This window comes from Trichoplusia ni, chromosome 5, assembly GCF_003590095.1.
Source record: "Trichoplusia ni isolate ovarian cell line Hi5 chromosome 5, tn1, whole genome shotgun sequence".
NCBI classification, from domain to species: domain Eukaryota; kingdom Metazoa; phylum Arthropoda; class Insecta; order Lepidoptera; family Noctuidae; genus Trichoplusia; species Trichoplusia ni.
The window spans coordinates 13,150,117-13,175,783 of NC_039482.1; the positions used below are offsets into that span (position 1 = coordinate 13,150,117).

Consider the following 25,667-nt stretch of genomic DNA (forward strand, 5'->3'; position numbering starts at 1 on the left):
AGTATTACGTGTAATATTTATAAGCAACTACGTTACGGAGTTTGCGATACGGTAAGTGGGCGCGTACAGTGTGGTGCAAGGTATGGAAGATAGATAGTAGACAAGTAAATGGTGAGAAAGTAGTTGGTATTACTTTTCATTGGTTAATGATAACAAAGGTGGAAGTGACGATGAAATGAATTGATTGCATACCGCGATTTTGAGATGGAGCAAAAAAGAATTTTAAACGGATTTGTAGAAAGCCTATGCTCAGAAGTAAGAGAAAAAAAATAAACCTAGATATTAAAGATAAGTATATTACAAAGATAAAAATAAGAAAGAGATAGATATATTTTTCATTCGATTGCCAGAGAGACCTGTTTTATTTTACGTGTCATTCTCTACGATGGCAGAATGTCCCTATATTCTCCTGATAACGTTGACATTGGTGATGTCTATAGGTATGTGTATATTATTGGCGAGACTAAGTTTATTAACTTCAGCTAAAGCCATGTACGCCCTCTCTGGATTCCAGGCTAATTTAAATGGGGCGATCATTTCACGAGGGTTAGTACAGTCGAAGCTCATCCGCTGTCGCTTCTCCCTTGTCTTTCCTTTCCACACATGAGGCGTCCGTTACTCAGCAGCATGGAGCTATAATTTCACGCCAGCCAGTCGGTTCCTACAGTAAGGTCTAGTGCCATTACTAAGTCACAACTGATTTAAACACTATTATTATAGTCAACGAACCTTTGATGCCTTAATGGGGAAACGATAACGTTTAGAATGGACTTGAAACTGCTGTCAGTATGTTATGATTATTCAGATTATTATTTATAACTGCCAGTTAAGAACTCATGGCACTGGCTTTGGTTTTATTTAATGCTTCGAATTGCTGTAAATTTGTCTCAGTAGTTCTATATTCATCGTGTTTTACTAAATCTTGGTTGCATGGATAGCCAAGTGTTTCAGGTTAGTTTCGATCCTCGCGTTGGACAACAATTTGTGCGATTCACGAATAGAATAGCACGGCCCAGCATAGAAAGCCGTATACAAAATTGTCATTAGCTGATCAAAATCACCTAATACCAAGAAAAATCCTATATCTTCCAATCTTTCGTTTACAACTTTTAATTATCAGACTCCTGCCTTACCTATTCAGGAGAATTTCAAACTAAATTAAATACCTCAAAGTGTTAATTTTCATCGGGCTTAAATACAAACTAGAAACAAGATTATGGTTATTACGAAGCACTCAATATGCAGATTACATTCGAACTGATGTAATCCGGAAGACTTATACCCAACGATAGCGAACCATATTTACTATTATTATTTATAATAAACATACATTTATATATTAAAGTGTGCAGAACATGGTCTATATTGAATGGCGGAATTATAGTTGAATGCGGTGTGATTGAAAACCAACCTAGCTTGAAAAAAGGCTAGGAAGTCGACGAAATGATGTTCCGGTAAATAATGTAAGAATAAATTAAATGTAATAATTTTAGGTTTAATCCTTTAAAAACTAAAAGAAAATCTTTCTTTACGCTTCTTTTATGAGTAAAAATGATATTATATCATCGAAATGACGATTTTTAAATACTGTAATCAATCATTTCTAAATTAATCTTTCTACACGTGTGACTCAAGCCGGTTGATTACACTCATTACGTTTGCTAATTAATTCTTATAAATCACTCACCCATCCAAAATTCTCAAATGACTCATATCTATCACACATTTACATATTTTAACTAACACAGCGTAACACATGGAATTATTTAAACACAATTGACATAAATTTTCAATAGAACGCAACTGACGTAATATACCGGCAACGAACTTGGCTATAATACACTTTCCAGCTAAAAAATCGACTCCTGCGCAAGGAAGCGAAACAACGGACACCGCACCTTTCCCTGCACCAGGGGTCAGGCGGCTTCGATTTGAAAACTTTATAGCCCTATCCTGTTCACTCCTGTAGGTGTAGAGAGAGATGGAAGATAGTTCGTGTTCAAATTAAGTATAGGTTCAATGATGACCTGAGTGTAGGCCGATATGGAAGCCGACAAACTAAGTATCGATTCACGCTGGACGATTTACGGAAACCATTGAAATACAAACTGGCTTTGCAACAGCAAAACCACAAATATATTTTTATAAGATATTTAGAGTATGGCAGCTGTTTTAATCCGGGGATTTTTTATTGTAAATATGCAAAAATCTGAGCTTTAAATAGGGTTTTTTTGGGCCTAAAGTTTTTATCCAAAACAAGCAGCTTTGCGCGCGGCCAGTATGCCAGAGTAACCAAACTTCATCTAAAGCGGTTGAGAAGTGTAAGCAACAAAATTAACAATATTTCTATACGAAAGGCTTATAAGTATAAGATATCAGAGTATAAGTATATCACGTGTCTCGGTCGGCTTGCACTGAGCTTACAAGCGGGTTTGGATTCGGTTGGCCGCACACCGCGACAGGTGGTCTGCGCAGGAGTGCAAACAGCTGTTGCTTTTAACGAAGTTTTGTCAAGGAAAAAGGGGGGAAATTTGGCATGCTTTGGGTAGTATTATTAACAGTTTATCGTTGGACATTTATAGTATTATTCATCTTATTTTGCCATTTTCAGTTAACCAATTAATTAATTTAACAAGCAGCAGTAATGCAGATGTGAATTTGTGATGCAGTCAGTTAAACTGTGGATGCCCATTTATATAGAAGACAAATAGGCCCTTATTACACTAAAAGAGGATAGGTATTTACTCATATAACTAGGGATGTATTTTTAGCATTTTAAAGCTGGATTTTAGCTAAGAAACGCAAGTGCTTTTAAAAGGTCGACGGGGCCATCAAGATTTGCAAATTTGATTTTTATTCCAAAATACAAATTGCAAAAAATGAGCTGCTGTTTTCAACAACATTATTATTCATAATGAACATAAATGTAAATAACTATCAATGCTAATGTAAAATTACCTAATCATTATTTATATAAACACTTTAAATTATTCAAAAGGCTCAACGATTAAACTAAATATTTCTTAAGGATTTTCTTAGATAATTTAAAATAATATTTAGGGACAAAAGAAAGGCTGAATAAACTATAAATCTTATTGCGGTGTATTTAAGTTTAAAATGGACTGCTATTAAAGTGTAATGATAATTTACAGGCGCTGGCAAATGTCGCTTTTCCCACAATTCGGGTAAAACCCCTTATTATCGCTGTTGTTTGTTACGATCGATATGATTTGAGGGAGGGCGAAAGTATTGATGTCCGTGATTCATACGACTGAATAATTTAAGAATCTATTTCAGGTACTTTTTTTTTCTTTCAAGATAAAAACCTCCTTGTGTAGTCTAAAAGTGTTTACATGATAGAAAATGATAGAATCTATGGAGATGACAGTTCTTAGACACGCTACATTGCTATAATTCAAAACGAAATGTCATTCAATACATTTGAACAATTTCTATTAACGTTAAAAATTTTGTAAACGTCCCTTAGCAAGAAAGCGGTCTTATCTATCCACGAAACGATTTAACGTTACTCTTATACATTTAAATTGTCACTTAACAATTAAGTACAAAGTGGAGATTTAATCAGTATTGATTGTAAACAAGCCCGCGGGTACCCGGCGGATGTCAAAACAAAATGGCGACTTCCCGCGTATAGATAACAGGTTGCTATCACCGTGCCAGGCTGTTGTCACGCTGAGCGATGGGGAAAACTTGGTGAAAGGTTATAATCATATGGAAACAAAAGATCATCGTGTTCTATTGGTTTAAGTGTGTGCGGAGAAAGATCTCGATGGCGTGGAACTGGAGAGGCTCATGTCCAGTAGTTGACGAATATGGGCTGATGATGATGAAGTGTGTTAGATATAAATAGGTTTCGTTGATCGTAAACTCGAATTGCTTGCTTGCCCACGGTCGGTGTATGATGGATTGCAACACATTGCCATACAACGATACAAAAACGGATGACGTAGCACGGCGGAGCAGGTTTAGTCAGTAAGAGTCTGAAATTACCCATTCCTCCCCCGAGGGAGTGGGTGTCCACGAGAATTCCCTTGCTTTACCACAAAAAAAAAGGATTGCTTGCTTGCCTTTGAGATATTTTTTTAAGTCTTTGATAAATATAGACTCCTTTAATGAATTATGATGAGTAAAGGTGTTGACAAATGAATATTTGGATGGATGTCTTGGCCTAGAAGTATTCTGGTATGCTGCAGATCAGTTTAACCTTGCAAGAGATATAAATTTCTATGATGTAGTAGTAGTTGACTGCCTTCGATAGTAGGAAAGACACATTAGGAAAAGGATCCAGATATTAACCTTTTAGGCTACTAAAAAAATCCAGCATTTTATATTTCATTTTTAAGTGTAGCCTATGTCAACCAACAATTCCCCTATTTTAATTAATTGTTAACAAAATCTTACTCTTTGTTTTAAACAATTTAATTTGCTTAGTCTTTGTTTTGGAGATGGTTTGAATTTCATTAATTAGTAGTAAAATGATTTCTTCCTGTAATATTTAGTTTCCTATTGAATCAAAGCTGAATTTTGGTACCGAAACCTTTCAGCCAATAAGTCTCGTAATTGGCACTTCCGCTATTCGAATGTTTTTGCCGGCATTCCTTAAGTTAGGTTAGTGAGATAACTCTCATTGTATTTAATACTCTTTGGGCCAAACCCATAACTTCATGTTTTTTTTTAAGATTTAGTTAAATTTCTGATATTTAAAAATCAGAAATTTAACGAAATCATTGTTAGTTTTTCAAATGTGAAAGGACTAAACTGGATGAGGTTAAATCTTCTCATAAGTTAGTTATTACCTACATTATCAGTAACCACACTTGAAAATTCAGAAACCTTTCCATAAGTAGGGCTAGAATAATGTCTAACTAATGGCATTAGATTTTGACACTTGCATCATCATTATCAGCATCAGCCCATATTCGTCCACTGCTGGACATAGGCCTCCCCAATTCTAGTTGAGGATCACACACAAAACCACTTTAAACCTGATCGAAGATAATAAAATAAAGATGTATGCCTTTAAAAGGGTATTTCGTAGTATTTATCTTGCAACTTTGTCTTAAACAAAAGTAAAATGAAATCCTCGTATTTCGTAGATTTTATTTTACTTCTAGCAATGTAATTATCCCTTACAATGACGCAGCATTTCCCGCCTCATATTCAGTCAGATAAGTCGTAATCCAGTATCTACGGATGATTAATCACCGTTGGAAATCTCGATAATATACACAAATCCGATTTATGGATGTTCTTGGTATAAGTGCGCTTGTACACGATACAAAGAGTCACTGCGATGTGCAAGGATTTGTGTCGTTTCCACAACATTAAGTTTAAGTTTCCTAATTTATGTATTTATGTCCCCATATGTATATGTTAGCTGCGGGGTTGATCCCCGTGTAGGACAGGCATTTGTGAGATTAAAAAATGCTAATACTGGGTGACTTAGTGAAACCCCGCGAGATAAAAAATGTTTAATTAGTGCAAGAGTGTTTTAAAAATAAGAAAGAATATAGACTTTTACCACAATCCTCGCGAAGTTAGGAATGCTTCATCAAAACCTTCTGTATGCACCAATTAGTTAAGTTATCGCAAGTAAAGGAAAAAGCATAAAATTGCCATGAGGAACGTAGCCTAATTCTAGCCTAACATACTTTTTTTTGTAGAAAAGACAAAATTCTCGCTTAGATCTGGCGACTTTTCTGAGCGTGTACAACGGTCCTGGAGAAAAATGTAGGTCACTTGAATACGTATCCAGGACACATCTGATGCTAAACGTGTCATTTATTTCCCCTTTTTGAATAACATTTATAACTTTGGTTACAAATAGACATGTTTTATGCTAATGGTAAGCTGAAAACTTTGTTGATCCTTCTGGGTAACGGGTATGAATTTATGTAACGTATGTGAAAAGTTTTAAAATTTGTTGGTTTTTTTAGAATCATTAATTATTTGGTTTTTAACTGAGTGAAAGAGTTCCAATCACTGATTTGCTCTATGCTTATGCTGCCTATGCTGTGTCTTAAAAGGTTTCCTTCACACCTAAAAGTTGATAAGATAAAGACTTTTACGTTAAAGCAAAGGCCCGATTACTTCCAAGATCATATGACACATTAGCAAAAGAAGTCTACTTAGAAGACTCTCTTAAAGGTCTAAAAAACTAAGCAATAATCCCAAATAGATTGACTTAACAACGGTTGGAAAACAAATCCCGAAATAAAGTACCTCATCGTAAACAAATGCATTAGATACATCTCTCCATCTCCACATCATTACCATATTCAAAATGGAGATTCAGAAAAAAATAAAACGCGCGTCTCGTCACGACATTACATCGCTCATAGTAACATCTTAATCATAATGACCATTAGGAAACAGCGTATTGTGCAAAACTGTATATAAACATGATTAGTTTCTTATCTAGGAAACGGTAACGACGTGAGTCTGTTCACTGGTTTTTATTGCTGTGGATTCAGTATTAATCGCTTTCGCACTTATTACGTGAAAGTGAGAACTAGGGTATTTAGTGATCTGGATTATTATGTGGCTTTTACTTTTATAGGTGGATAGGTTGGTTGCTGAGCACTTGATGAGCTACAAAAAGAAAATTACTATTAATGACCGTTGAGAGTATCTAATTACTTTTAACGTGTAGTTTTCTTAATCTTTCGAAGAGATCCGAAGTAGCACAAGCGCACAAAACATGTAATTTCGTTTACTAAACTGATATTAATGGTATATATTCCGTAACTAAACACCGTCCATGAAATAGTAACACTGGAAACTTTAGTTAATCGTGTGTGAACACTGAACTCTTCTTAAACGCGTTTATATGACTTTTTTGTATGCGTTTTGGTAGCGCCCTTGATGATACGTATCATCTCACAGAACTAATTTAGATAGCTGCATGCATGTTAATAATCCTCAGATGAAATGTTTTCTCAATTCCAGGTCAACGTGAAGTATTCACTTCGAATAGGTATCACACAAACGTTGCACAGCCTACTTAGCAATCACAAAAAGTGGTGTGCCATAAATATCGCAAAACAGTAAGATTCAAGGCGCGTGCCTCACAGATGTGACTTTCTAGACATTACGTATTCGCCGCGGGCTTCACCGGGATAACGATATTTATACAGTTTTGCAAACGCATAAGATTGAATTCTTAAGATTACGGAATGATGTCGTATTGTTTTTGCTCAATACTAGAGCTCGTGATTGAATGTAAGTTGGTTCAAATCTGCATGAAGCAACTTAAATGTATGTGATGTTGTCCGCATTTATTTATTTATTTATTTAAAATCATGTCAGTGATGCTCAAGGACACACATTTTGAGTCTGCATGATGTAATACCAATTTATTAATCACTTTTTAAACCATTATTTGTATTTACCTTTTGCGGTAAAAAGCCCTTTCAAGTTAAGGCAACAATAGCCAGAAATTATGGTTTAAAACATCTACCATATTTAGCTCGAAAAATTTATGAAGCAGTCCGTAGAAAAAGCAAAATAAATCATACAAGCAAGGGACGGAGATATTTTGTGTACCTCTAGACATTAATATTTGTGAAAAATGTTTTCGTCATTAATGTTTCTGTTTTTTATTTTATGTTAAATGCCAGAAGCGAGTTAATTAAAGATCTAAAGACTGGTTGAAAAAAAAAATGAAGATACATGTTTATATTTTGTTCTTTTGTCTTTTAACACACAATATTGTTCTATTCTATATATAACTCCATAATACATGAAACACGTCGATCTAGTATATTATTTTGATTGCCGATGGGTTCACATTAAACACAAAGGTATTTTATGAGTGAACAAACAAACGTTACAAAACCGGACGTTTCAATATTATTTTAATATCGAAAGCAAACATTCATATTTTCATTGGCAGGTGTATGCAGTAGCCCAGAAGTGACAACAATTGAAAATGAACTTTACTGAGTGGTAATAAGGTTGGTGCCACTGATGTGTCGACTGTACAAACAGACCAAAACAAAAGCCCAGTGAATGTTTTAACCGAGTTTATTTAGCTACAAACGAATATCGACAATTAATATTTGCGGAATCACGGTTTTTCAGTGCAGTTTAATAAGGAGGCTTTGCTTTTATTGTTGCCGATATGTTTGCACACGTAACTGCATATTGTGTTGTGAAATAATCTCTTTTGCGTCAATAAACGATTACCGCAATGGGATTTAATCCTTTGAAATGTGAACTCGTTGGAGCTTTCATGAACATTCAAATCACATGCATAAAAAGTAACTCTGATTTTTACCGATAATTTACATCTATACTTCTATACTAATATATAAAGTTGAAGAGTTTGTTTGTTTGTTTGTTTGTTTGAACGCGCTAATCTCAGGAACTACGGGTCGAAATTAAAAAAATATTTTTGTGTTGAATAGACCTTTCATCGAGGAAGGCTTTAGGCTATAAATCATCACGCTGCGACTAATAGGAGCGAAGATAGAATAAAAATGAACAATGAAATATATCTTCTACCCACGGGGACGAAGTCGCGGGCAACAACTAGTACATAATATGCCGAATGATTGTTGTTTGCAAAGCAAGATCGGTACGGGACTTTTATTCCTTATATATATATAAACTAGACTTATAAATACCTAAATTCTAGGTGTACTTAGTTAAAAAATTGTGAGTCTTATATTCGTATATGCACATATTTTGGGTTCTAAGCTAGAAGGTTGATATCAATCATAGTGTAAGGTTTATTTTTTAATTAAACTCGTTGCATTCTGAAGATAAATCCAGATGAGTCCCTGCTAGACAATAGTGTCTTCCATTCCATTCAAGTCATTTTATCAAGCTGGCACCAAGATTTTTAATCTGTCTTTTAAATTCGCATTTTAAAATAGACTTGTATTACTCGAACAATTTTTTTTAAAGACAAATGGGTTCATTCTCTATTTCTTCTATCCTTGAAAAGATCTAATAAATCTAAAGTAACCGCTTACGGAAAACGTCTTTTGTTTCACATTATAGAAATTAGTTTCTAAAATAATGCTGACCTGTGCCCTAACTGTAGAATATCAAAGAAGGATAGCAGCGTTAGTGCAAGCGAGACACAGCTACGCGAATTAGAGAGCGCTATCTCACTCCCACATTGGGTCTTAAGAACTCATAATACCGTGGACACAGTATTCTATTTAGCCATGGCCTACTTTTCAGATGTCAAGTATAATACAACAACAATAGGAAGATTTTAACATTAGCCTCAAGGTCGCTAATGAATGAGCCTCAAAAATAAGAAAACTGTTTCCAGAGATGAATGGCCCTGGTTTCCACATTCATTTTAAAGCTATTCATCATGAAAACTGTCTTTTGTATGTTTTAATGCTGCTTTCATTAATCTGGTGTGTTTTATGCCGTATTTGTGAACAGCAAGATGAACACGTAATTAAACCCGCGTAATTAAGTGTCATTTTTGATCATAAAATAATTATAAATCGGTGTACAATATTCAAATTTAGAGGTCCTCTAATTGTCAGTCACTGCTGTATATTCCCGGCGATAACTTATTTATATAGAATTTAATTACAAAGATTTTTATGATTATGTTTTTTTTTAAGACAATAAATACTAAGACACGTATAAGTTTTAGTATGTAAGTCATCAAAGGGCAACCCAATGGGGAATTATAAAGCAGCAACTGACATGCCTACAGGGCTACAGTCCACCCTATCAGCAATCATCTTCACAATGCTGATGCAGCTAGCCCTCACCTTGGGCAGTACACAAAACAGTCGCAAAACGCAGAACAAACATTAAAAGAACCAAGTTTGAGAAACAAAGGGAAATAAATATTAATTTGTCGACACCCTAAAGTATCTGTTAGCGAAAGTTATTAAAAATGTAGCCGGCCCATTTCAAACACATTTATTTCGTTTAAGCCTGAATAAACAGCTAAGTTAAAATAACGAGGAACCGTAATTCGTTGTTATGAGATTGAAAGCAGAGCGACCTGTTTGTGACCTGTCCTTGCGGCATGCGATAGTATTTACAGAAGGTTTGATCGACAATGTTCACGAAACTAAATTACAGAAATAAATAATTACTATTTTCATTGTATAGGGCGTCTACGTTTTGAAGCAATATAGGAGTATGTGATAGGAGTTATTGAAAAGAGATCCACCAAAGAGACCACCGGTGTTCGTGTGGTGCCTTTCCACAATTGCAACAGACGCAGCAGTTGCCGATTTTTAACAATTAAGAGTGCAGATAATTGGTCATTGTTATGGTTCCGTACAAAAAGGGTTAAAAACGCTTCACTGTTTGTCGGTCCGTCTGTCACCAGGCTGTCATGTCATAGCTAGATTGGGGCAATTTTCACAGATTATGTTATTCCGTTGCCGCAGTTGCAACAAGGAATCAAAAAAACAAAATTGCGGTGAACCGACATATCTTTTCTTAAACAAAATAAATTAAAGCTGAAACAATTAGCCTTCTGTTCCTACTTCATCCTCAACCCTTCGCAGATTTACCTAGGGTCAAGGTGAAGGTCACACGTGTGTTCCAATGTGCTAATGTGACCCCCAGAGGAATTCGTGAGCTAAAGAAATGCTAAATGTATTGTTATTACTAGGTTTCTTATAAAAGATGAAAATCTTGGAGCTAGTTATGTTATATAACAAAAGGATTTGTTATCTCAGCACTAATTAACTTGCCTGTCCCTGTAGATATTAGTTTTTGGAAGCGTGTAAGCTGATTTTGAGATTTGATTAATATCAAAGGATTTAGAAAATAAGGGATTTCTTTTTCTGCCGTTTTAGAGTTGAATGAGCGGTAGTTGTTTGTGATGTTTTTTTTATCTGCACCTCCAATTAATTGGAAAACGGACATTGGAAAGAGAAGATGAATAAGGAAGAGACCAGAGTCACCAAATCCAATTGTACCATTTTAGACCAAATCTAAATGTTCAGTTTATGCGATCAGTATAAAACTTGTTTTTATAACAAAAAGTTACGGTTATGATGTCTATAATAATTAATACTTACTTATCGAATATTCCTACGTTATACTGTTTTGAAAACTGATTACTATTATCGCCTATTTAATTACTGCCTGCACAGCTACTGTACCTATATACTTGGCTTATTGGACACAGACTTCTAGCTTACCTACTCCTTACAAATCAGGATCGTGAGTTTGAAACAAGTCTTCAATCTCCACAACTAGTTCAGAAACAAGGAACATTTATAAATAGTGTCAAGTCGTATATCACAAGTTTTAGCGTTTCAACAGTGAAACGGGAAAGTAGCGTATTGTTTTGTCTAACAATAAGTTTTTGATTTACCGTTTTTGTAATTACGGTGAAATACTGCTATTTTTGTTTCTTGTGTTTAGTTGAAAATATGAAAGGTAAAGGCACGCCGCGTGGTTATAATGGGTATGTCGAATCGGTGTTTTATTTGTTGTGCGAATGTGAAAATACGTTTTTAACTATGTAAGGTATTCTTACTCAAATTATGAATACCGGTAAAAGCCTTCTTGACTATAATATATGACTAAGTCTATATGAATATAATAACACCGTTTATGTATATGTTCTATTGCTGGAAGCAGGTATACTCCCTTAGAGGAAGGATTTGAGCATTGATCACCACGCTAGCTCACTGCGGGTTGCGGATTTCAGATTCCAGTAATTAGAACCCAGGTTTCCTGATGACGTTTTCCTTTAGTAGGTATGTGCATTCGCGACATACCATAATGCCAATTACCTCATTTAGAATGGTCAAAATCCTGGGATCACGAAGGTAATAATGACTTAAAGAAAGTACAAAAAGACATCCCTTATCTATGTTGAAAATACCTACAAAGTACCTATGTCATCAATGAACAATGATAAAATAACTATACTCATTGATCACTGCCGATCCCAAAACGCGATACCGATGCGATATAACGTATAACCCCAAATTGGTATGTTGTAATACAAACCAATAACAATGTGACAGCCGCGTGCCACTGTTCGCGGGTTTCGTGCGCCGGCGCCGGTCTACGCGTTGCGTCACGAGAGTAGGGTGACCATGGTGTACTGAATAGTGTGGAAAATTATTTATGATTATTACGATTATGTGTCAAGTGTGTTTTTATAGATAGATATGGTTTATTTGAAATTAGACTTAATCGTTTTACTATTTCGGTTCGGAAAGGCGTTTCGGATTTTTTGAAAAAAAGCTCGAGATTTCCTTTTTCATAATTTAGAGTTAAATTTAAACGTATGTTTGTGTCCTTTGGCTGGCGTGACTTATAATGACATAAAATAGAAATGAAATCAGCAACAAAAAATAGTTATTCAGCAGATTCGATTCCCATCATTTATCAAAAGTTTATTTCAAAACATTACTATTACTGACTGATGAATAAATGTATAAATGTCCTCAATAACATAAAACCATGGCCACCTGACCGGTGCGTTAGCCGGTAGCAGTCGCGCGCATGTCAATACGCTCAGCGAAAGTGATTATCATTCCATTACAGAGCGCTTGCGCAATACACAAGTATTCACCGCTCTTACGTTTTTAATTTATTGTTATTTACTATATGGATTTATGGGACGGACGTGCCCGGAAATATTGGAAGTACAGATTTGGGTGGCTTGCTCTATAAGTAAATGAACTGATATGTATATATATATACATTTTTCGGCTTCTGGAAGGCAAGGAGTATGGATAGAGTGGTAAAACTTATACTGGTTTTGAAAGACTAAAAGAAAAGTTTTTTTTTCATGAATGTTGTCCTGTTTTAGTCACATCGTGAGGCTCATTTACTATGAAATGAAGCTACTATGTAGTTGCTCCTCCAAGAGTCTTTAATTGAGACTCGGTTTGGATCCAATCCCGGTAAAAACGCGTGAATCATGAAGTCTCTTATTTACAGTTCTCTGTTACAGATCGAAAACAAATCACAAACAGCTAATTTCATACGTACTATACAGCACGTATGAAATCAATAGCGCAAGTAAAGAAATAGTCATAACTAGAACATGAATCTACGAGTAGTGAGCAAATTATTAGTTTAGAATTATTTATTCTTGATGGTAATCTTCTCACTTGCATTTTACGAGTAAACACAGTAATAAAAACTCTAGCATAGAAAAATACCTACTTCAAATAGTTATTCAACATTATATCTACCTGTTTCATAATTAATGGCGGGTTTAGGAAGAGGAGCAGTTTCTTCTGGAATATAAGACTTTAATAAGAGCCGTCTGCCTTTGTTTTAAGGTCTCCGGGGAAATTCTAAGTTAGATAAGTGGGAGGTAACGTTGTGTAAAGTCGTCTGATTTATAAGGTGTTTTAATGTCCTAAGTTATGTTCCTACTGCTCATGTAGGTAGACTGAAAGTTCTCAGAGAAGCGTAATGTGATTTTAAATCTAGTATTATACAGCTGAAGAGTTTGTTTGTTACAGCAGTAATTTAAGGAAATATTCATTCTACTTGTAAAATCTTATAAGTGTTAAATAGATCATTTAATAAGTTATAATTCATAGGAGCAGATAAGTAATTAAGTTAAAAAAGGGTAGTAAATTCGGTCGTAAAATTTTCGTAAAAAATCGTGTCATTAATTTATTTAGGCTACAATACCATTACCATAACTGCAGAATACTGAGACATGACTAGACACATACGTGCTAAATATAAATCAGTCACCACCTCAGTGTGACAGAGAAGGCATAAATCTGATGTGCAAATTAAAACTGATTGAAAAATGACGATGTTTTCTTTGAACAAAGTAACGAAAAAAAAAACACTAGTACTTACATAGTAGAAATACTGTTAACATTTTCGTAGTAATTATTTAAGGTAGGTTTAATGTATACGTGTAATAGGCGTAACGGATAAATCAATCAGAAATTCGTTCCATACAATGATTGGGTAACCACTAGGTTTATTTAATAGCATAAGAATCGCTGTATTTAAACCTATTAAAAATCCTATTCGAAAAAGGTTTTTTTTACGCTTTAAAGGGAGGAAAAAGTATTTAATTAAAGCCAATTTCCCAAAGCTATTAGATGTTTTTTGTTAAGGAAAAGCGACTTAGATTTGTGAACTAATTCGAAGTGGAAACAGGATTGATTGGACGACCGTGATTAACTTGGAGTTGTGTGCGAGGGATTGATCGAAAAGGTGTTTTATTACCTTCTTAGCTACTACTAAAAATAAAATAAAGTTTGAAGAAAAATCACAAAAAAGTATTGTCTAAATAAATACGACGAATTATGAAATTAAGCCTCACATTGCAGATTTAGCTTAAATATCTTTATACTGCACGGATAGCCGAGTGGTTTACATGTAATATAGGTCACACCGACAAACAAAATCTCGTGGATTTGATCCCGCGTAGGACAAGCGTTTGTGTGATCCTCGAACGCTTGTCCTGAGTCTGGGTGTCTCTTGTGCATGGAATTTGAATGTATATGAAAGTCAATCATTAAATTCCGTACAGCAGAGTCGTGATTCAATAAAAAATACCTAAGAATACTTTGACGATAGCGAACGTGCAAAGGCCTACACTAGGTAGTAGGTACCTAATTCATAAAGTTGATGCTAGTCCAAACTTCTGTACATATTTATTTTTTCAAACGAAGGCATATTAAATAAAGGATATCAATCTACCCAAAAATAAAACTGTCCTCAAAAAGTGAGGCCGGGTTTAGTAAATTATTTTCTACCTTATTTATTTTCGTGGGCGGCTATCAAAAAATAAACATTAATGTCGAAGTTTACAGACCATTGTCGGCAGTAGATTGGGTCGGTATGTTTGCCATCTCTGCGTAAACACTCTGTTTTCATAGAAAAATGTTGGCCCTGGGGGCTTAGCATCACCTCTAAAATTAAGACTTGCTTTTGTTGAAAAGGGACGCTGCTCTACGCAGTTTATAGTGCTGTTTCTTTCCCACGTCTTAGAGTCCCGTTTGAGGAGGAAGTGGTAAGCCCCCAGGCAGGAGTGACAAATCGTTGGAGCTTGTATCAAATAACTTTCGTCTCCGAAGGTTGTTTACGGTTAGTTTTATGTAGAGTTTAGTGGTTATGTCGCGTTTAGTGTTCTTGTTGAAACTGCTGTTACGAAATGGGGTATAAACTTGTATAGTAGGTGTATGGAGTGGAGGTTTAACTGGTAGATTGTTTTAATCGACTTTTAAAATATGAGAAGAAAAAAACATGTTTAAGCTTGATTGCAGTTCACAAGTTCGCTGAAAAATCAAAATCAAAATGTTTTTATTTCAAGTAGGACGTTAATTCGAAACCAGCGTCTTTAAGTGCTCGGTTCTAAAATGTCATTCTCATGGAGAAGTAAATTTTGGAGTACATGTCATTTCTTAAGTATTAATCTAAATAGTCTAATATGCGTTATACCTAAAAACATACCCTGTTGTTGCTTAAAGCTTGATCACAAATTGTAAGTGACACAGGTATGTAGAAATGAAAATACCAACGTCACTTGATTCAGCAGAACGATAGAAATATCTTAATACATGAGAAATGTCTGGCATTTATCTCATAACGTAGGTTGCGTTTTGGTTAATTTACGAATGTTTTCGCTGTTTGTTTACGTTGTAGGAGATTTACACGTAATTTTTCGAGGTTTTTATATGGATTCTCATTTATGAAATGTTTTGAACAGCAGCGTTATTTTTGTCAGTCAGAATGTTGTGGAAACTGTATTGATAAGGAGATATTATATTTGTAAACATTTGTTTGGTTGTCTGGTTTGCAGTTGTTCTCAACTTTCGGTCGGTCATTGCAGACAAACAAGGTGACGAGTAATTTATATTTATTAAGATAACAAAGAGGTTATAAGTTATATAATTTTGTGACATCGTAGGGGGTGATTTTAGGATTGATTTTAGACGTTATATTTTCAATAGAAACCTATTCACACACCTATCACATACTTGTTTTACGTTATCCCAAAACATCTATCAACATAGTTTGCTGCCTGCAAATATTTTATTACTGAGTTTGTCAAACTGTTATTTCAGGTAATTGGATACCTTTCGTGGAGGCCAAGAAGTTAGGAACTTGTTCCAGTGTTCATTACATTTGTTTGGCTTCAGGGTATCAGGACGAAATCATCATCATCTGAAACTTTTAAAATCGATTATTTATACTTATGGCGACATTTTATTAAATTGTCATTTTTATACCCGTATTCTTTTCTTTTGTACGGAGGACATAAAGTGATTAAATTAAACTATTGTGTGACGTCATTTTTGTGTACTATTTTGAGAAGTCGTTGCGCCACAGCCCTCTCTCCTAAGATTTAAAGACTTAATTACGTGTCTAATACTTTTTAATTATCTATCTGACGGACTAAAAGGTTTACTTTTTATAATGTTCGGAAAATATTGGATTGTGATGGATAGAAATTGGTTTTTCTGAAACCCGAAAAATGAGTGCTTATTCTTCTAGTGTAAAAAAAATCAATTCAATTTAACTATTTTCTAGGAAGTTAGTTAAATCACGTTTAAGAATGATGTTACTAAGACTTACATACTAAAGCATTCGTAACTGACAAACGAACAGAAATTCAAAAATGTCTTAAATAAATTTACATCTCAACAGAATACAGTATCATGCAAATTAATGAACTTCTGACGTAATTTAGTTACAATAGAAATGTAAAGGATTTATATAATTATTCTAACTGCTGAAAATGGATAAGACTATTATTAAATTATGATATAACCTATCGAGTTTCAATTTGTGTAGACATCTTTTAAATGCTGTTTTTTCTTTCAGACGGGAAATCATCAAATTTCTCATCCCGCTATGGGTGGAGAGGAAGGGAGTGACAGACTTTTCCTAAAAAAGGTATTGCCGCTCTGGAATTAGTAATAAAAATTCTATCATATAGAAATCGGTGCTCAACACATCTTTGAAATAGTCGTAAAAGCTTATACATCGTTGAAATAGCCCTGAAAATGACAGATGGTTGGATGTTGAATTTTTAATGTCAATCATTTTCAAGTTGCCGTTAAATCTAATGTAGACAACAGCATCATCAAGATGGAATGTACTTACTAAGAACGACCACATGTAGATTCTAGTATATCTTAAGCTGAAATTATGTTTTAGTATCAGGGGCAACGGGCCAAAGAAAGCAAAATAACGCTACGAGAAGACCAACTCAATCAATCAATATATTCGGCCTATTGAGGCCCACAGCTGGACATAGGCCTCACCCAAGCTATATCCAACACCCGGTCCTCCGACTTCCGCATCCCAGGAAACGAAGAAGAGCTACTCGAATGTGACTAGATCTAAAACTAACGGTAACTCAAACTAAAGCGATGATTGATTGATATACTAGCTTTACCAATTCACCTGCATACGTTAAACATTAGTGTCAAAATATTTGTTGAATAGATCTCGTTTGCTTAATTGCGTTTTGGGTGCGGAAGTAATTATATATTCACGTTCCACAACCATTGGTTTAATATCGAAATCCTGTTATTTTATGAGCAACCGACGAGTAATGTGTAAAATGAGATTAGTCTGATATTGAACTTGTTAAGCGGTGGGTAACAAGGAAACTTAATAACAATTGATTTTTCAAAATGTTTTCCAAATTTACGAAAATGACAAAGGTCAACAATCTTGGTGTCACTTTTGTCAAAACAAACTCATAAACTGATATCAAGGAGGTACCAAATTAAATGTGTCAGTCGTTTAACCACTGAAGTAAATCAATAATGTTTGGTTTCTTAGGTTTACGCGAATGTTAGACATTGAAACGAAACTACTTTTACGGTTTTTATCGCGGTTTAATTTTAGATTTTAGTTCCCGATGTTTCGACATCTAAAGTTAAACCTCGATAAAATCCGTATAAGTACTAACTGGGCATATTAAATGATGTAACGGTTTACTCACGCGTATTTATCGAGGTAGCCACTAGCCGATAAATACGCGATATTCTCACGATATAACTGGGCATATCTTGCATCTATACCTACTAACGATGCTATACAGCGGTGGAAATTGCTAAAACTAAAATAAGTTAAATATCAAAAGTACTATTTCTATTAAACAAAGAGAAAAAGTCAAAATCAAATAAAACCTTATAAAACAAAACACAACGTAGAATAGAACAACAGGAATTAAAACAGAAGAACAGAAATAGAAACTATAACAGCAATTCAACAAGAAACAAAAGAAAAAATCAAATAACAGAAGTAGAAAACTTGAAAGAGAACGTTGATTGTTTTAAAATGAAACCTGTGAATATTTGATAAGGCAGGGGACCTAATATTTATATTAAACACGGTCCAAAGCGGGACTGGGTCAAGGTCTCGCCGAGCACAGAACTAAATTTGATTTGTTCTGCCTTGGGACTATTTTAATTCCTCGTTTTGATTTTCTATTTGAAATGTTTTGTGTTTTTCTTTTTGTGATAAAGGTGTGATTTGTTTATAATTGACCAGTAACTTATAACACGAATAAAATGTTTGTCAAAGAGTTGTTACATTTTTAAAGCGTACTACTGTTTTGTAGGCCATTGGTGAACATCAATTTAACCAGTCTAGTAAATAGGATGGCTGTGAAAGGGGAAACTTTGTATCTAACAGCGGGTGAAATTAGGAAAGGCCCAGCAGTGGGTCATTCCAGGCCAATATAATGACGATGATAACGGGAATGTTTTATTATATTTTTTGACTTACGTAATTTTGGTACTTTATAACCAGCTGCTGCCAACGGCTCTACCCGAGACAAATCAATCCAGATTATACAATATCTGTGTATCAAACGTCCGATACCAAAAATCCATATTACAAACTTTCGCGCATAATATAACGAGAAGGATTAAGCCACTCTTAGCTAAAATCTTATAAGTCAATATGAATGTTTTAAATAAAACTTCGTATAAAATATATGGGAACAAAGATAAATAACACTCACACGTTCCCTCACCTCCTTCAAGAACAATAAATATATCTCCGCAGTTGGAAGTGTTAGCACTCAATAAATTGTTCATGACAAGGGTACTTAAAGTAACAAGGGATGATAGAACTGTTCACAGATAAACCCTTTGTTTTAGCGGCCATCGTTTATATGATAAATGTTTGGAAGTATGCCTGTTGAGATATTGTGAAACAAAGGTTTTATGTCAGGTAATCAGGGTGGTTTGTTGTGTAGGAGAAAAATGATTATCTCCTTTCAGATTATGGACTATTTCTGTAATTGTTTCACATAGTAGGGTGGGCGATACGAGGAGCTGTCTATGTAAAAGTGACGTTCTTGATAAATGGATTTTGATTTTTGATTTTGATATGATCATCCAGATGAGGTTGTGAATAGCTCGAGGTACACTTTCACCTTTAAGTTTTTTTATTGAGGTAATGATATCTGCAATTGCAAGGGCTAAATTCCATTTTGGGCTGAAGAACAGCTTTCCATTACGGGCTCAAGACTCAAAACCAGAATTTTTCATCAAAACAACCACATTTTTCCTTAATACATTTAATGACAGCGTAGTATTACATTACTTACAGCGAGATAATCCGCGAAGGAAAAAAAGAGAGGGAATTATATCACGTGTAATGGCGTTAACCGTACCTCGGTCATTAGTATAAAACAATTAGGGCGAGCTCTAATGAACGTCATACTGTCGCAAACAGTGTCGGGGAAAACAAGTGCCGAAAATAATGAGGAGGATGAAATAGTGGCAAAAATGTACGACTTCTATGATGCTTGAAAGGTATTCATGTAAGTAAGGTTTTGGAAAAACTCGGATATAATATTATGGCCATCAAAAAAGAAGTTTATTGAAAAAGTTGGGGTCTTCAATCGGCTGATGAAAAATTGCATTCAATTCATATCTATGACCCTAAAGATAAAGCTGATGAACATTTGTGTACACTATGAGAAACAGTTTACTGGTACGGGTATATAATTATGAAAACAATTTCGTACGAAAACCCAATTTAGTTTTTCACAATATATTGTAACTTTCTTACAACAATATGTCTTTACATTAAGAAGGTTTGTAAAATATGATCATGCATTAACTAACACGACGAATATACTATATGGATATTAGGTAAATATACAAAAATATTCGGAAACACGTAAGCGAGTATCGGATGTCGGATCTCGTAATGAAATTAATCGGATGAGGAAAACAGTAGTCGGAAAATGCCTTTCGCGTAAATGAGACGAAAGAGCTTTGGATATTATAACAAATATCGTTGAGTATGCTTTTGGAATTACAAGACTTTTCTCAATCCTCTTTCTCGTTGGAACTAATGTACTCTATAGTAAGTAACAATTACCAACAAAAACCAATTAAAGTGACCGGCTTAACCTCAAATTTATTTGTTTCTTAGCGTCAACGAACTTTTTTTATTTTTTAGCCTATTTGTTCATACCCTCAGTGTCACCGGTTAGCACTTGATCGGTTATTTATTTATATTAATAGTAAGATGCAGGTACATACTTGTACTATCAATACAGATATTACTATTTAAAATAATGTTGTCCTCACCTCTCAGAATCCATGACGCTAATATTTTCAGTGGGGATCCAGTTTTGACGAATTTTGTCTGCTCCGCGTTAAACTGTAACAAAACATAACAATATTTCACTTTATTAAAACAAATGTTGGTGTATTGCTAATTGGTTTGAATATTTGGAGGTCTATAATTTGTTGTTTGAATAGTAAGCTTTTTTAAGATATATTTTATTAATGTTGTTTTTGTTAGTTTAGTTTTCAGGTAGGCATGATAATGACTGGTTTGTTGGTCAATTAGTTGGTGGCCTTGACTGCTATACCGGAGATCGTGGATTCGATTGCTATTCAGGACATAATGTTTCAATAACATGATGGTATCAGCCAAATGCGAACGAAAGGTTATTTTATGTATGTAGTATAAAAAGAAAATCAAAACCATCTTTAATTTTAAATTGAAATAAATCTAGAAATCCTTGAATTCAGAATAACATAAAATATCTACAACAATGTTAGCTTGCCATAAAAGAGAGACATATCGAATTTAAATCGACGTTTTCCGAAGGACGCGACGCAACGACGACTGCTTTCTGCGTGAGATCACCAGACATTTCCGCAATTTTCTTTTATTTATGACTTTATTTTGATCTAGTTACAAAGTTATCTAAGGTTATATGTTTTTCTTCTAGTAGTTTTAACGTGGTTGGAATTATGACGATTTTAAAAACCGGTGTAAATATCAGTCTTCAACATTTAAATTGGAATCTGGAGGCTATATAAAAAGGCTGGTGCAAAAGTTAATTTTATCATCATTTCAGCCCATAGCTGTCCACTGCTGGACATAGGCTGCTCTATACGTTCTCCAGCGCGACCGGTTCATTACCACCTGCATCCAACAAAAAGTATGTTTATTTGATTTTTATAAGAAGGCTTTTATTCATTCGTGCAAACGTTATTTGGCTTAAGTACTTCACAAAATACTTCTACATCAAATACATTTTTCTAAGATTCAATTTAGAACATAAAATAAGTGCAGGTAACATAACCACCAGTCCTAAGTTACCGCATATAAATGTAAGAAGTATTTAAATGGTAATTTAATCAAATTGAACATTCTAGTGGAACTGGTAATACCGATCATTCGAAGGAAAAAGCTTTTCTATGTAGGAATGTGCAGAATTTACTACTTTCACTGCGTACATGTGTTCTTAGTATTTAATATAGATGTTAATTTGGCGTGTGCGCATGTTATGCAGACTTGGAAGATGTTGCAGGACGGGGCATTTAGTTTCTTTTACTAATGGCGACTGACTTTATTAAGACAAGGTGTTGTTTATATAATTTGTATCGTAAGGCACTAATTTAAATATCTGGCTACAGTTTATATCTCATATTTTTGTTCCCTTTTAGGTTTTCGAAGGAGCCGAAGGGTAAAAATTCAACGCTATAGAAGTGAAGTGAAGGCTCCGCTAGCCGTGATATCTAGGAAATTGCGATTAAAACTCTACGGTTTCATACCTGCTTGGCACAAGAAATTTTGTTGTGCAGCCTTTTTAAGATTACATGAACGATTTATTGCTATTTCATCATGTCGTTTTCAATAAAAAAGTACTAATCTCTAGACAAGTTTTACAAGTGTTTATTAAACCTAAAGAATTATAACTATGCTCGTATCTCCGGACGTCAAAGTATGAAAAAATCATTAAAATACTATCAGAACTGTAAAATAAAGAGAGAAAGAGGTTTTTAAGAATGGCTGGTTGCATCCTCATAATAAAGAACAACAACTATCAGTAGCACCCACATTGTCCTACATATTTCAAGAAAACACTGGAAATTATGTATCGTTGTAGCCCATATATTTACGCTTCACGTCACCCTAACGAGTTTCCGATACTCTGCAAAGATTGCTTGTTTGTCAAGTCATACTGACAATGCATTGAGGAAACTGGACTCAAAGAGGATGAAGAATACAAACTATGTTTGTTCATGTTATAGTAATTTGATACTGAACTAGTACCTGTACCCTTTCCCAACACTCGGAAAATTAAAGGCGGTGCTTTTAAAGCCGTTGTAGGATCACTATTACTGATGTAAATTTCTTTTTTAAAGGAGGACCTGTACCTTTTCGCAATATAGTGGGAAAAATAAAAACTGCATTTTTATAGCCGTTGTAGGATTGCTGTAGCTGATGTTTTTTTTTTAAAGAGGGAGACTCTAGCCTTCAAGCGGTTATTACCTACGAGTGTTTTTCATTCTCTTAATGAAATCAGATCTTAGCCCTGGTGTATCTGTGTTATACAGGTTAGGAGAGTCGTTTTTTAATGTTCCGTACCAACAGGGTAAAACGGAATCACAATACTGAAGTTCTGCTGTCTGTAAGTCTGCCCGTCTGTCTATTACTAGGCTGTATCTCATAATCTGTGATAGGTAAAAACATTGATTGATGTTAATCAAAGATTCTTATGGTCTTAAATTTGATGGGTAACCAATATTGTTTGCAAATTTATGCGGAATCCGATCTCGAAATGCCATTATTTTGAATACTATTTATCCCAAAATTCTTCCTGTCACAAAACAAAAGAATGACAGTCCTTTGAAAGTCCAGTACTCTTTCAATTACGTGTTACGAGCAACAGGCACATCCCTCGTGTCCGCAATCACGCAATAAATGCACAACAAGTAGAATGCAATCTTCTAAACGAGGTCCACTAAACAAATAGCTCGTTTGTATGGGAAATACGATTTTACCGGGCAAAGGATGGTTCAAGATGGAGGAAGACGCGGTAGATGTACAATGGCTAGCAAAAATGTGTACAAATAAAAATATGTACGCGATACAATAATTAACGTCATTTTTCTATGGAATTGTATGTTCTTTTGGTCTTTCAACTATATATTTGATGTAACGTCTTTCATAATCGTAATATTTACGCTCTTGATAAATATACCCACTCACACTCCTCAAGCGATGCCAATAAATTTCGCATAAGTAAATTCGCATTCGTTTTATATCACTTATAAGTTATATTATATTTATTTAATAGTTTATGTTCACAGAAAAACAAATCATGAAAGAAAATATGTTCAAGGATGAAAAACCGATAACAACTATGAAAACAAAGATTTTTGCTTGTGACTGTACGTGTTTTATGTTAGTAACATCTGTGGAAGTTTCCGTTTCTAATATTCATGTGTAATACCGCAGATATGTGTGGAGAATTGTATTTATTATCATTTTACCGAGGTTGTACCATCTGTGTTGCGAAGAATTAAGTTAGAATAGAATAGTAAGTGCTTGCCTTAAACATTGAATAATATAGAACTAAGAACTACCAAAATAAATTAAAATAGCTTTTCAGCAGGAATTTCATTTTTAACATGGGTACTATCATAAAATTTTATTAAAAAAATAAAATATTTTATAGTATATTAGTACTTCCGCCATAAAACGCAAAACGATGGAAAGTTTTGGGTCCACAGTCCACACCAATAGACAGACAACGGGACAGGTAAAGGAAGTAGGTGAGACTAGTATGTATAAAGGATTGCAACGCATTGCCATACACCGACACAAAAATGCGGATGACGTAGCACGGCGGTTCAGGTTTAGTCAGTAAAAGTCTGACTCTACCGATTTCCTCCCCCGAGGGAGTGGGTGTCCATAAGGACAAAACAAAGGTGAGAATACTATGTTCAAGATGATTCCGTTTTCTTCTAACTTAAACCATTTGCCTGTGGACGATATAACTTAGGACTGCGAAGTGGAGTGGAAGAACTTAAATGCTTCCAAGGTCACTAAACTCTTGTTTTTTATATTCGCTTCCAACTTTCCTAACTGTATTATGAATCTCTGAAGTACTCACCACTCCTCAAGATTTTAAGTGGCTTTTAGTAGTGACGTTAAATTGTGCGACGAATGTTTTTCGTGTTGAAAAAAACTTAGTTCATTGGGTTTTTGAAGCTATATAATTGTGAAGATTTGGGATATACGTATGGGTACGTCACGGGAAAAAATAATTATAAAAAAAACCTAGGGTTTGCGAGTCTATGACACGACGTCCGTTTGGTTCGTTAATGGCTAAAGAAAAACAGCTTTACAGTTTTAGCTTTTGGGGGTAGCCCTTAGAATGGAAAGTGTTCTATTACTAAAAAATATTATGAAGGATTGTTTTAAAAATGCGAAATAAACTTACTGTGTACCTATTTAAAGAATAGAATAAAAGAAAGTTGAAGAAGGGTTTAAATAGATCTGGAAAGGAAAAGATCGGTACCAATACTCATTGTAGAAAAAATAAACGGTACATTAGATTAACAATCACAATTTACAACATTCTTAAAGATAGCTAAGAAATGTAATTTCCTTAAAACTGAACGAAATGTCCAACAGAAAGATATCAGTCACAATGTGACGACACTCGACAGGCATTTCAACTTGACATCAGTATGATAACATAAAAGTTATAATCAAGTTTACGAAACTAAGATAATATTCTCGGACTTTTACGGACTTTAAGAAAAGTCATAACTTACTTTCATGGTCCTACCATGTCATCTTAAAATAATATTATTGTAGTTGTGGAAGAGTGACAGCGCTCTACATGACGAAGACTCTAGATGACTCTTTTTCACTTGCAATAATAATATTTTTGGTTGTGGTGATAGACTCTTACATGAAGATTTTTTATTATCCGACATGTAGTTGGCAGTGTTTTAATACACTGACAGTTTAATGTTACAATAATTGTAAAGAAAAATACATAATTTCTTACTTATTTCGTTACTCTAGAAACTTTTTATACAGAATAATCCTTAGTTACTACAACTGTTGAAAGACTCCTCTGTCTCATAACTATAAGGTATGTCTTGCTTTGCATTGCTTTTGTCTGTAGAGGTTAAGCGCTTATATGCAATTATTTCGCTACAAATAACAGTAGAATATGCGACATAACATTATTAATCTGCATTAAGTTATTATAAAAAAGTGGTTATAAATACGTCAATGTGCTACAATCATATTTTACTAAACTGCTAATAAATTTAAGCCAACGTTTCTCATACACAATCTGAAGCATAACTTACCAAAAAAAAAAAAAAACACTAGACCAAAACAAACTCATAGCTCATATCTTATTAAAAAAATCTAGGTTCTCAATCGACAAAAAACAT

General features: G+C 34.4%; 1 protein-coding gene across 1 annotated transcript in view; it reads right to left on the minus strand.

Annotated features, from left to right (window-relative positions):
• The window catches only part of LOC113494565, a 153,885-nt gene that overhangs the window by 6,442 nt on the left and 121,776 nt on the right, over window positions 1–25,667 (minus strand). The window contains exon 2 of the mRNA XM_026872957.1: window positions 20,535–20,607. Coding sequence (XP_026728758.1) covers window positions 20,535–20,548 — 14 coding nt within the window. The 5' untranslated portion in view covers window positions 20,549–20,607. The remainder of the gene's footprint in view (window positions 1–20,534; window positions 20,608–25,667) is intronic.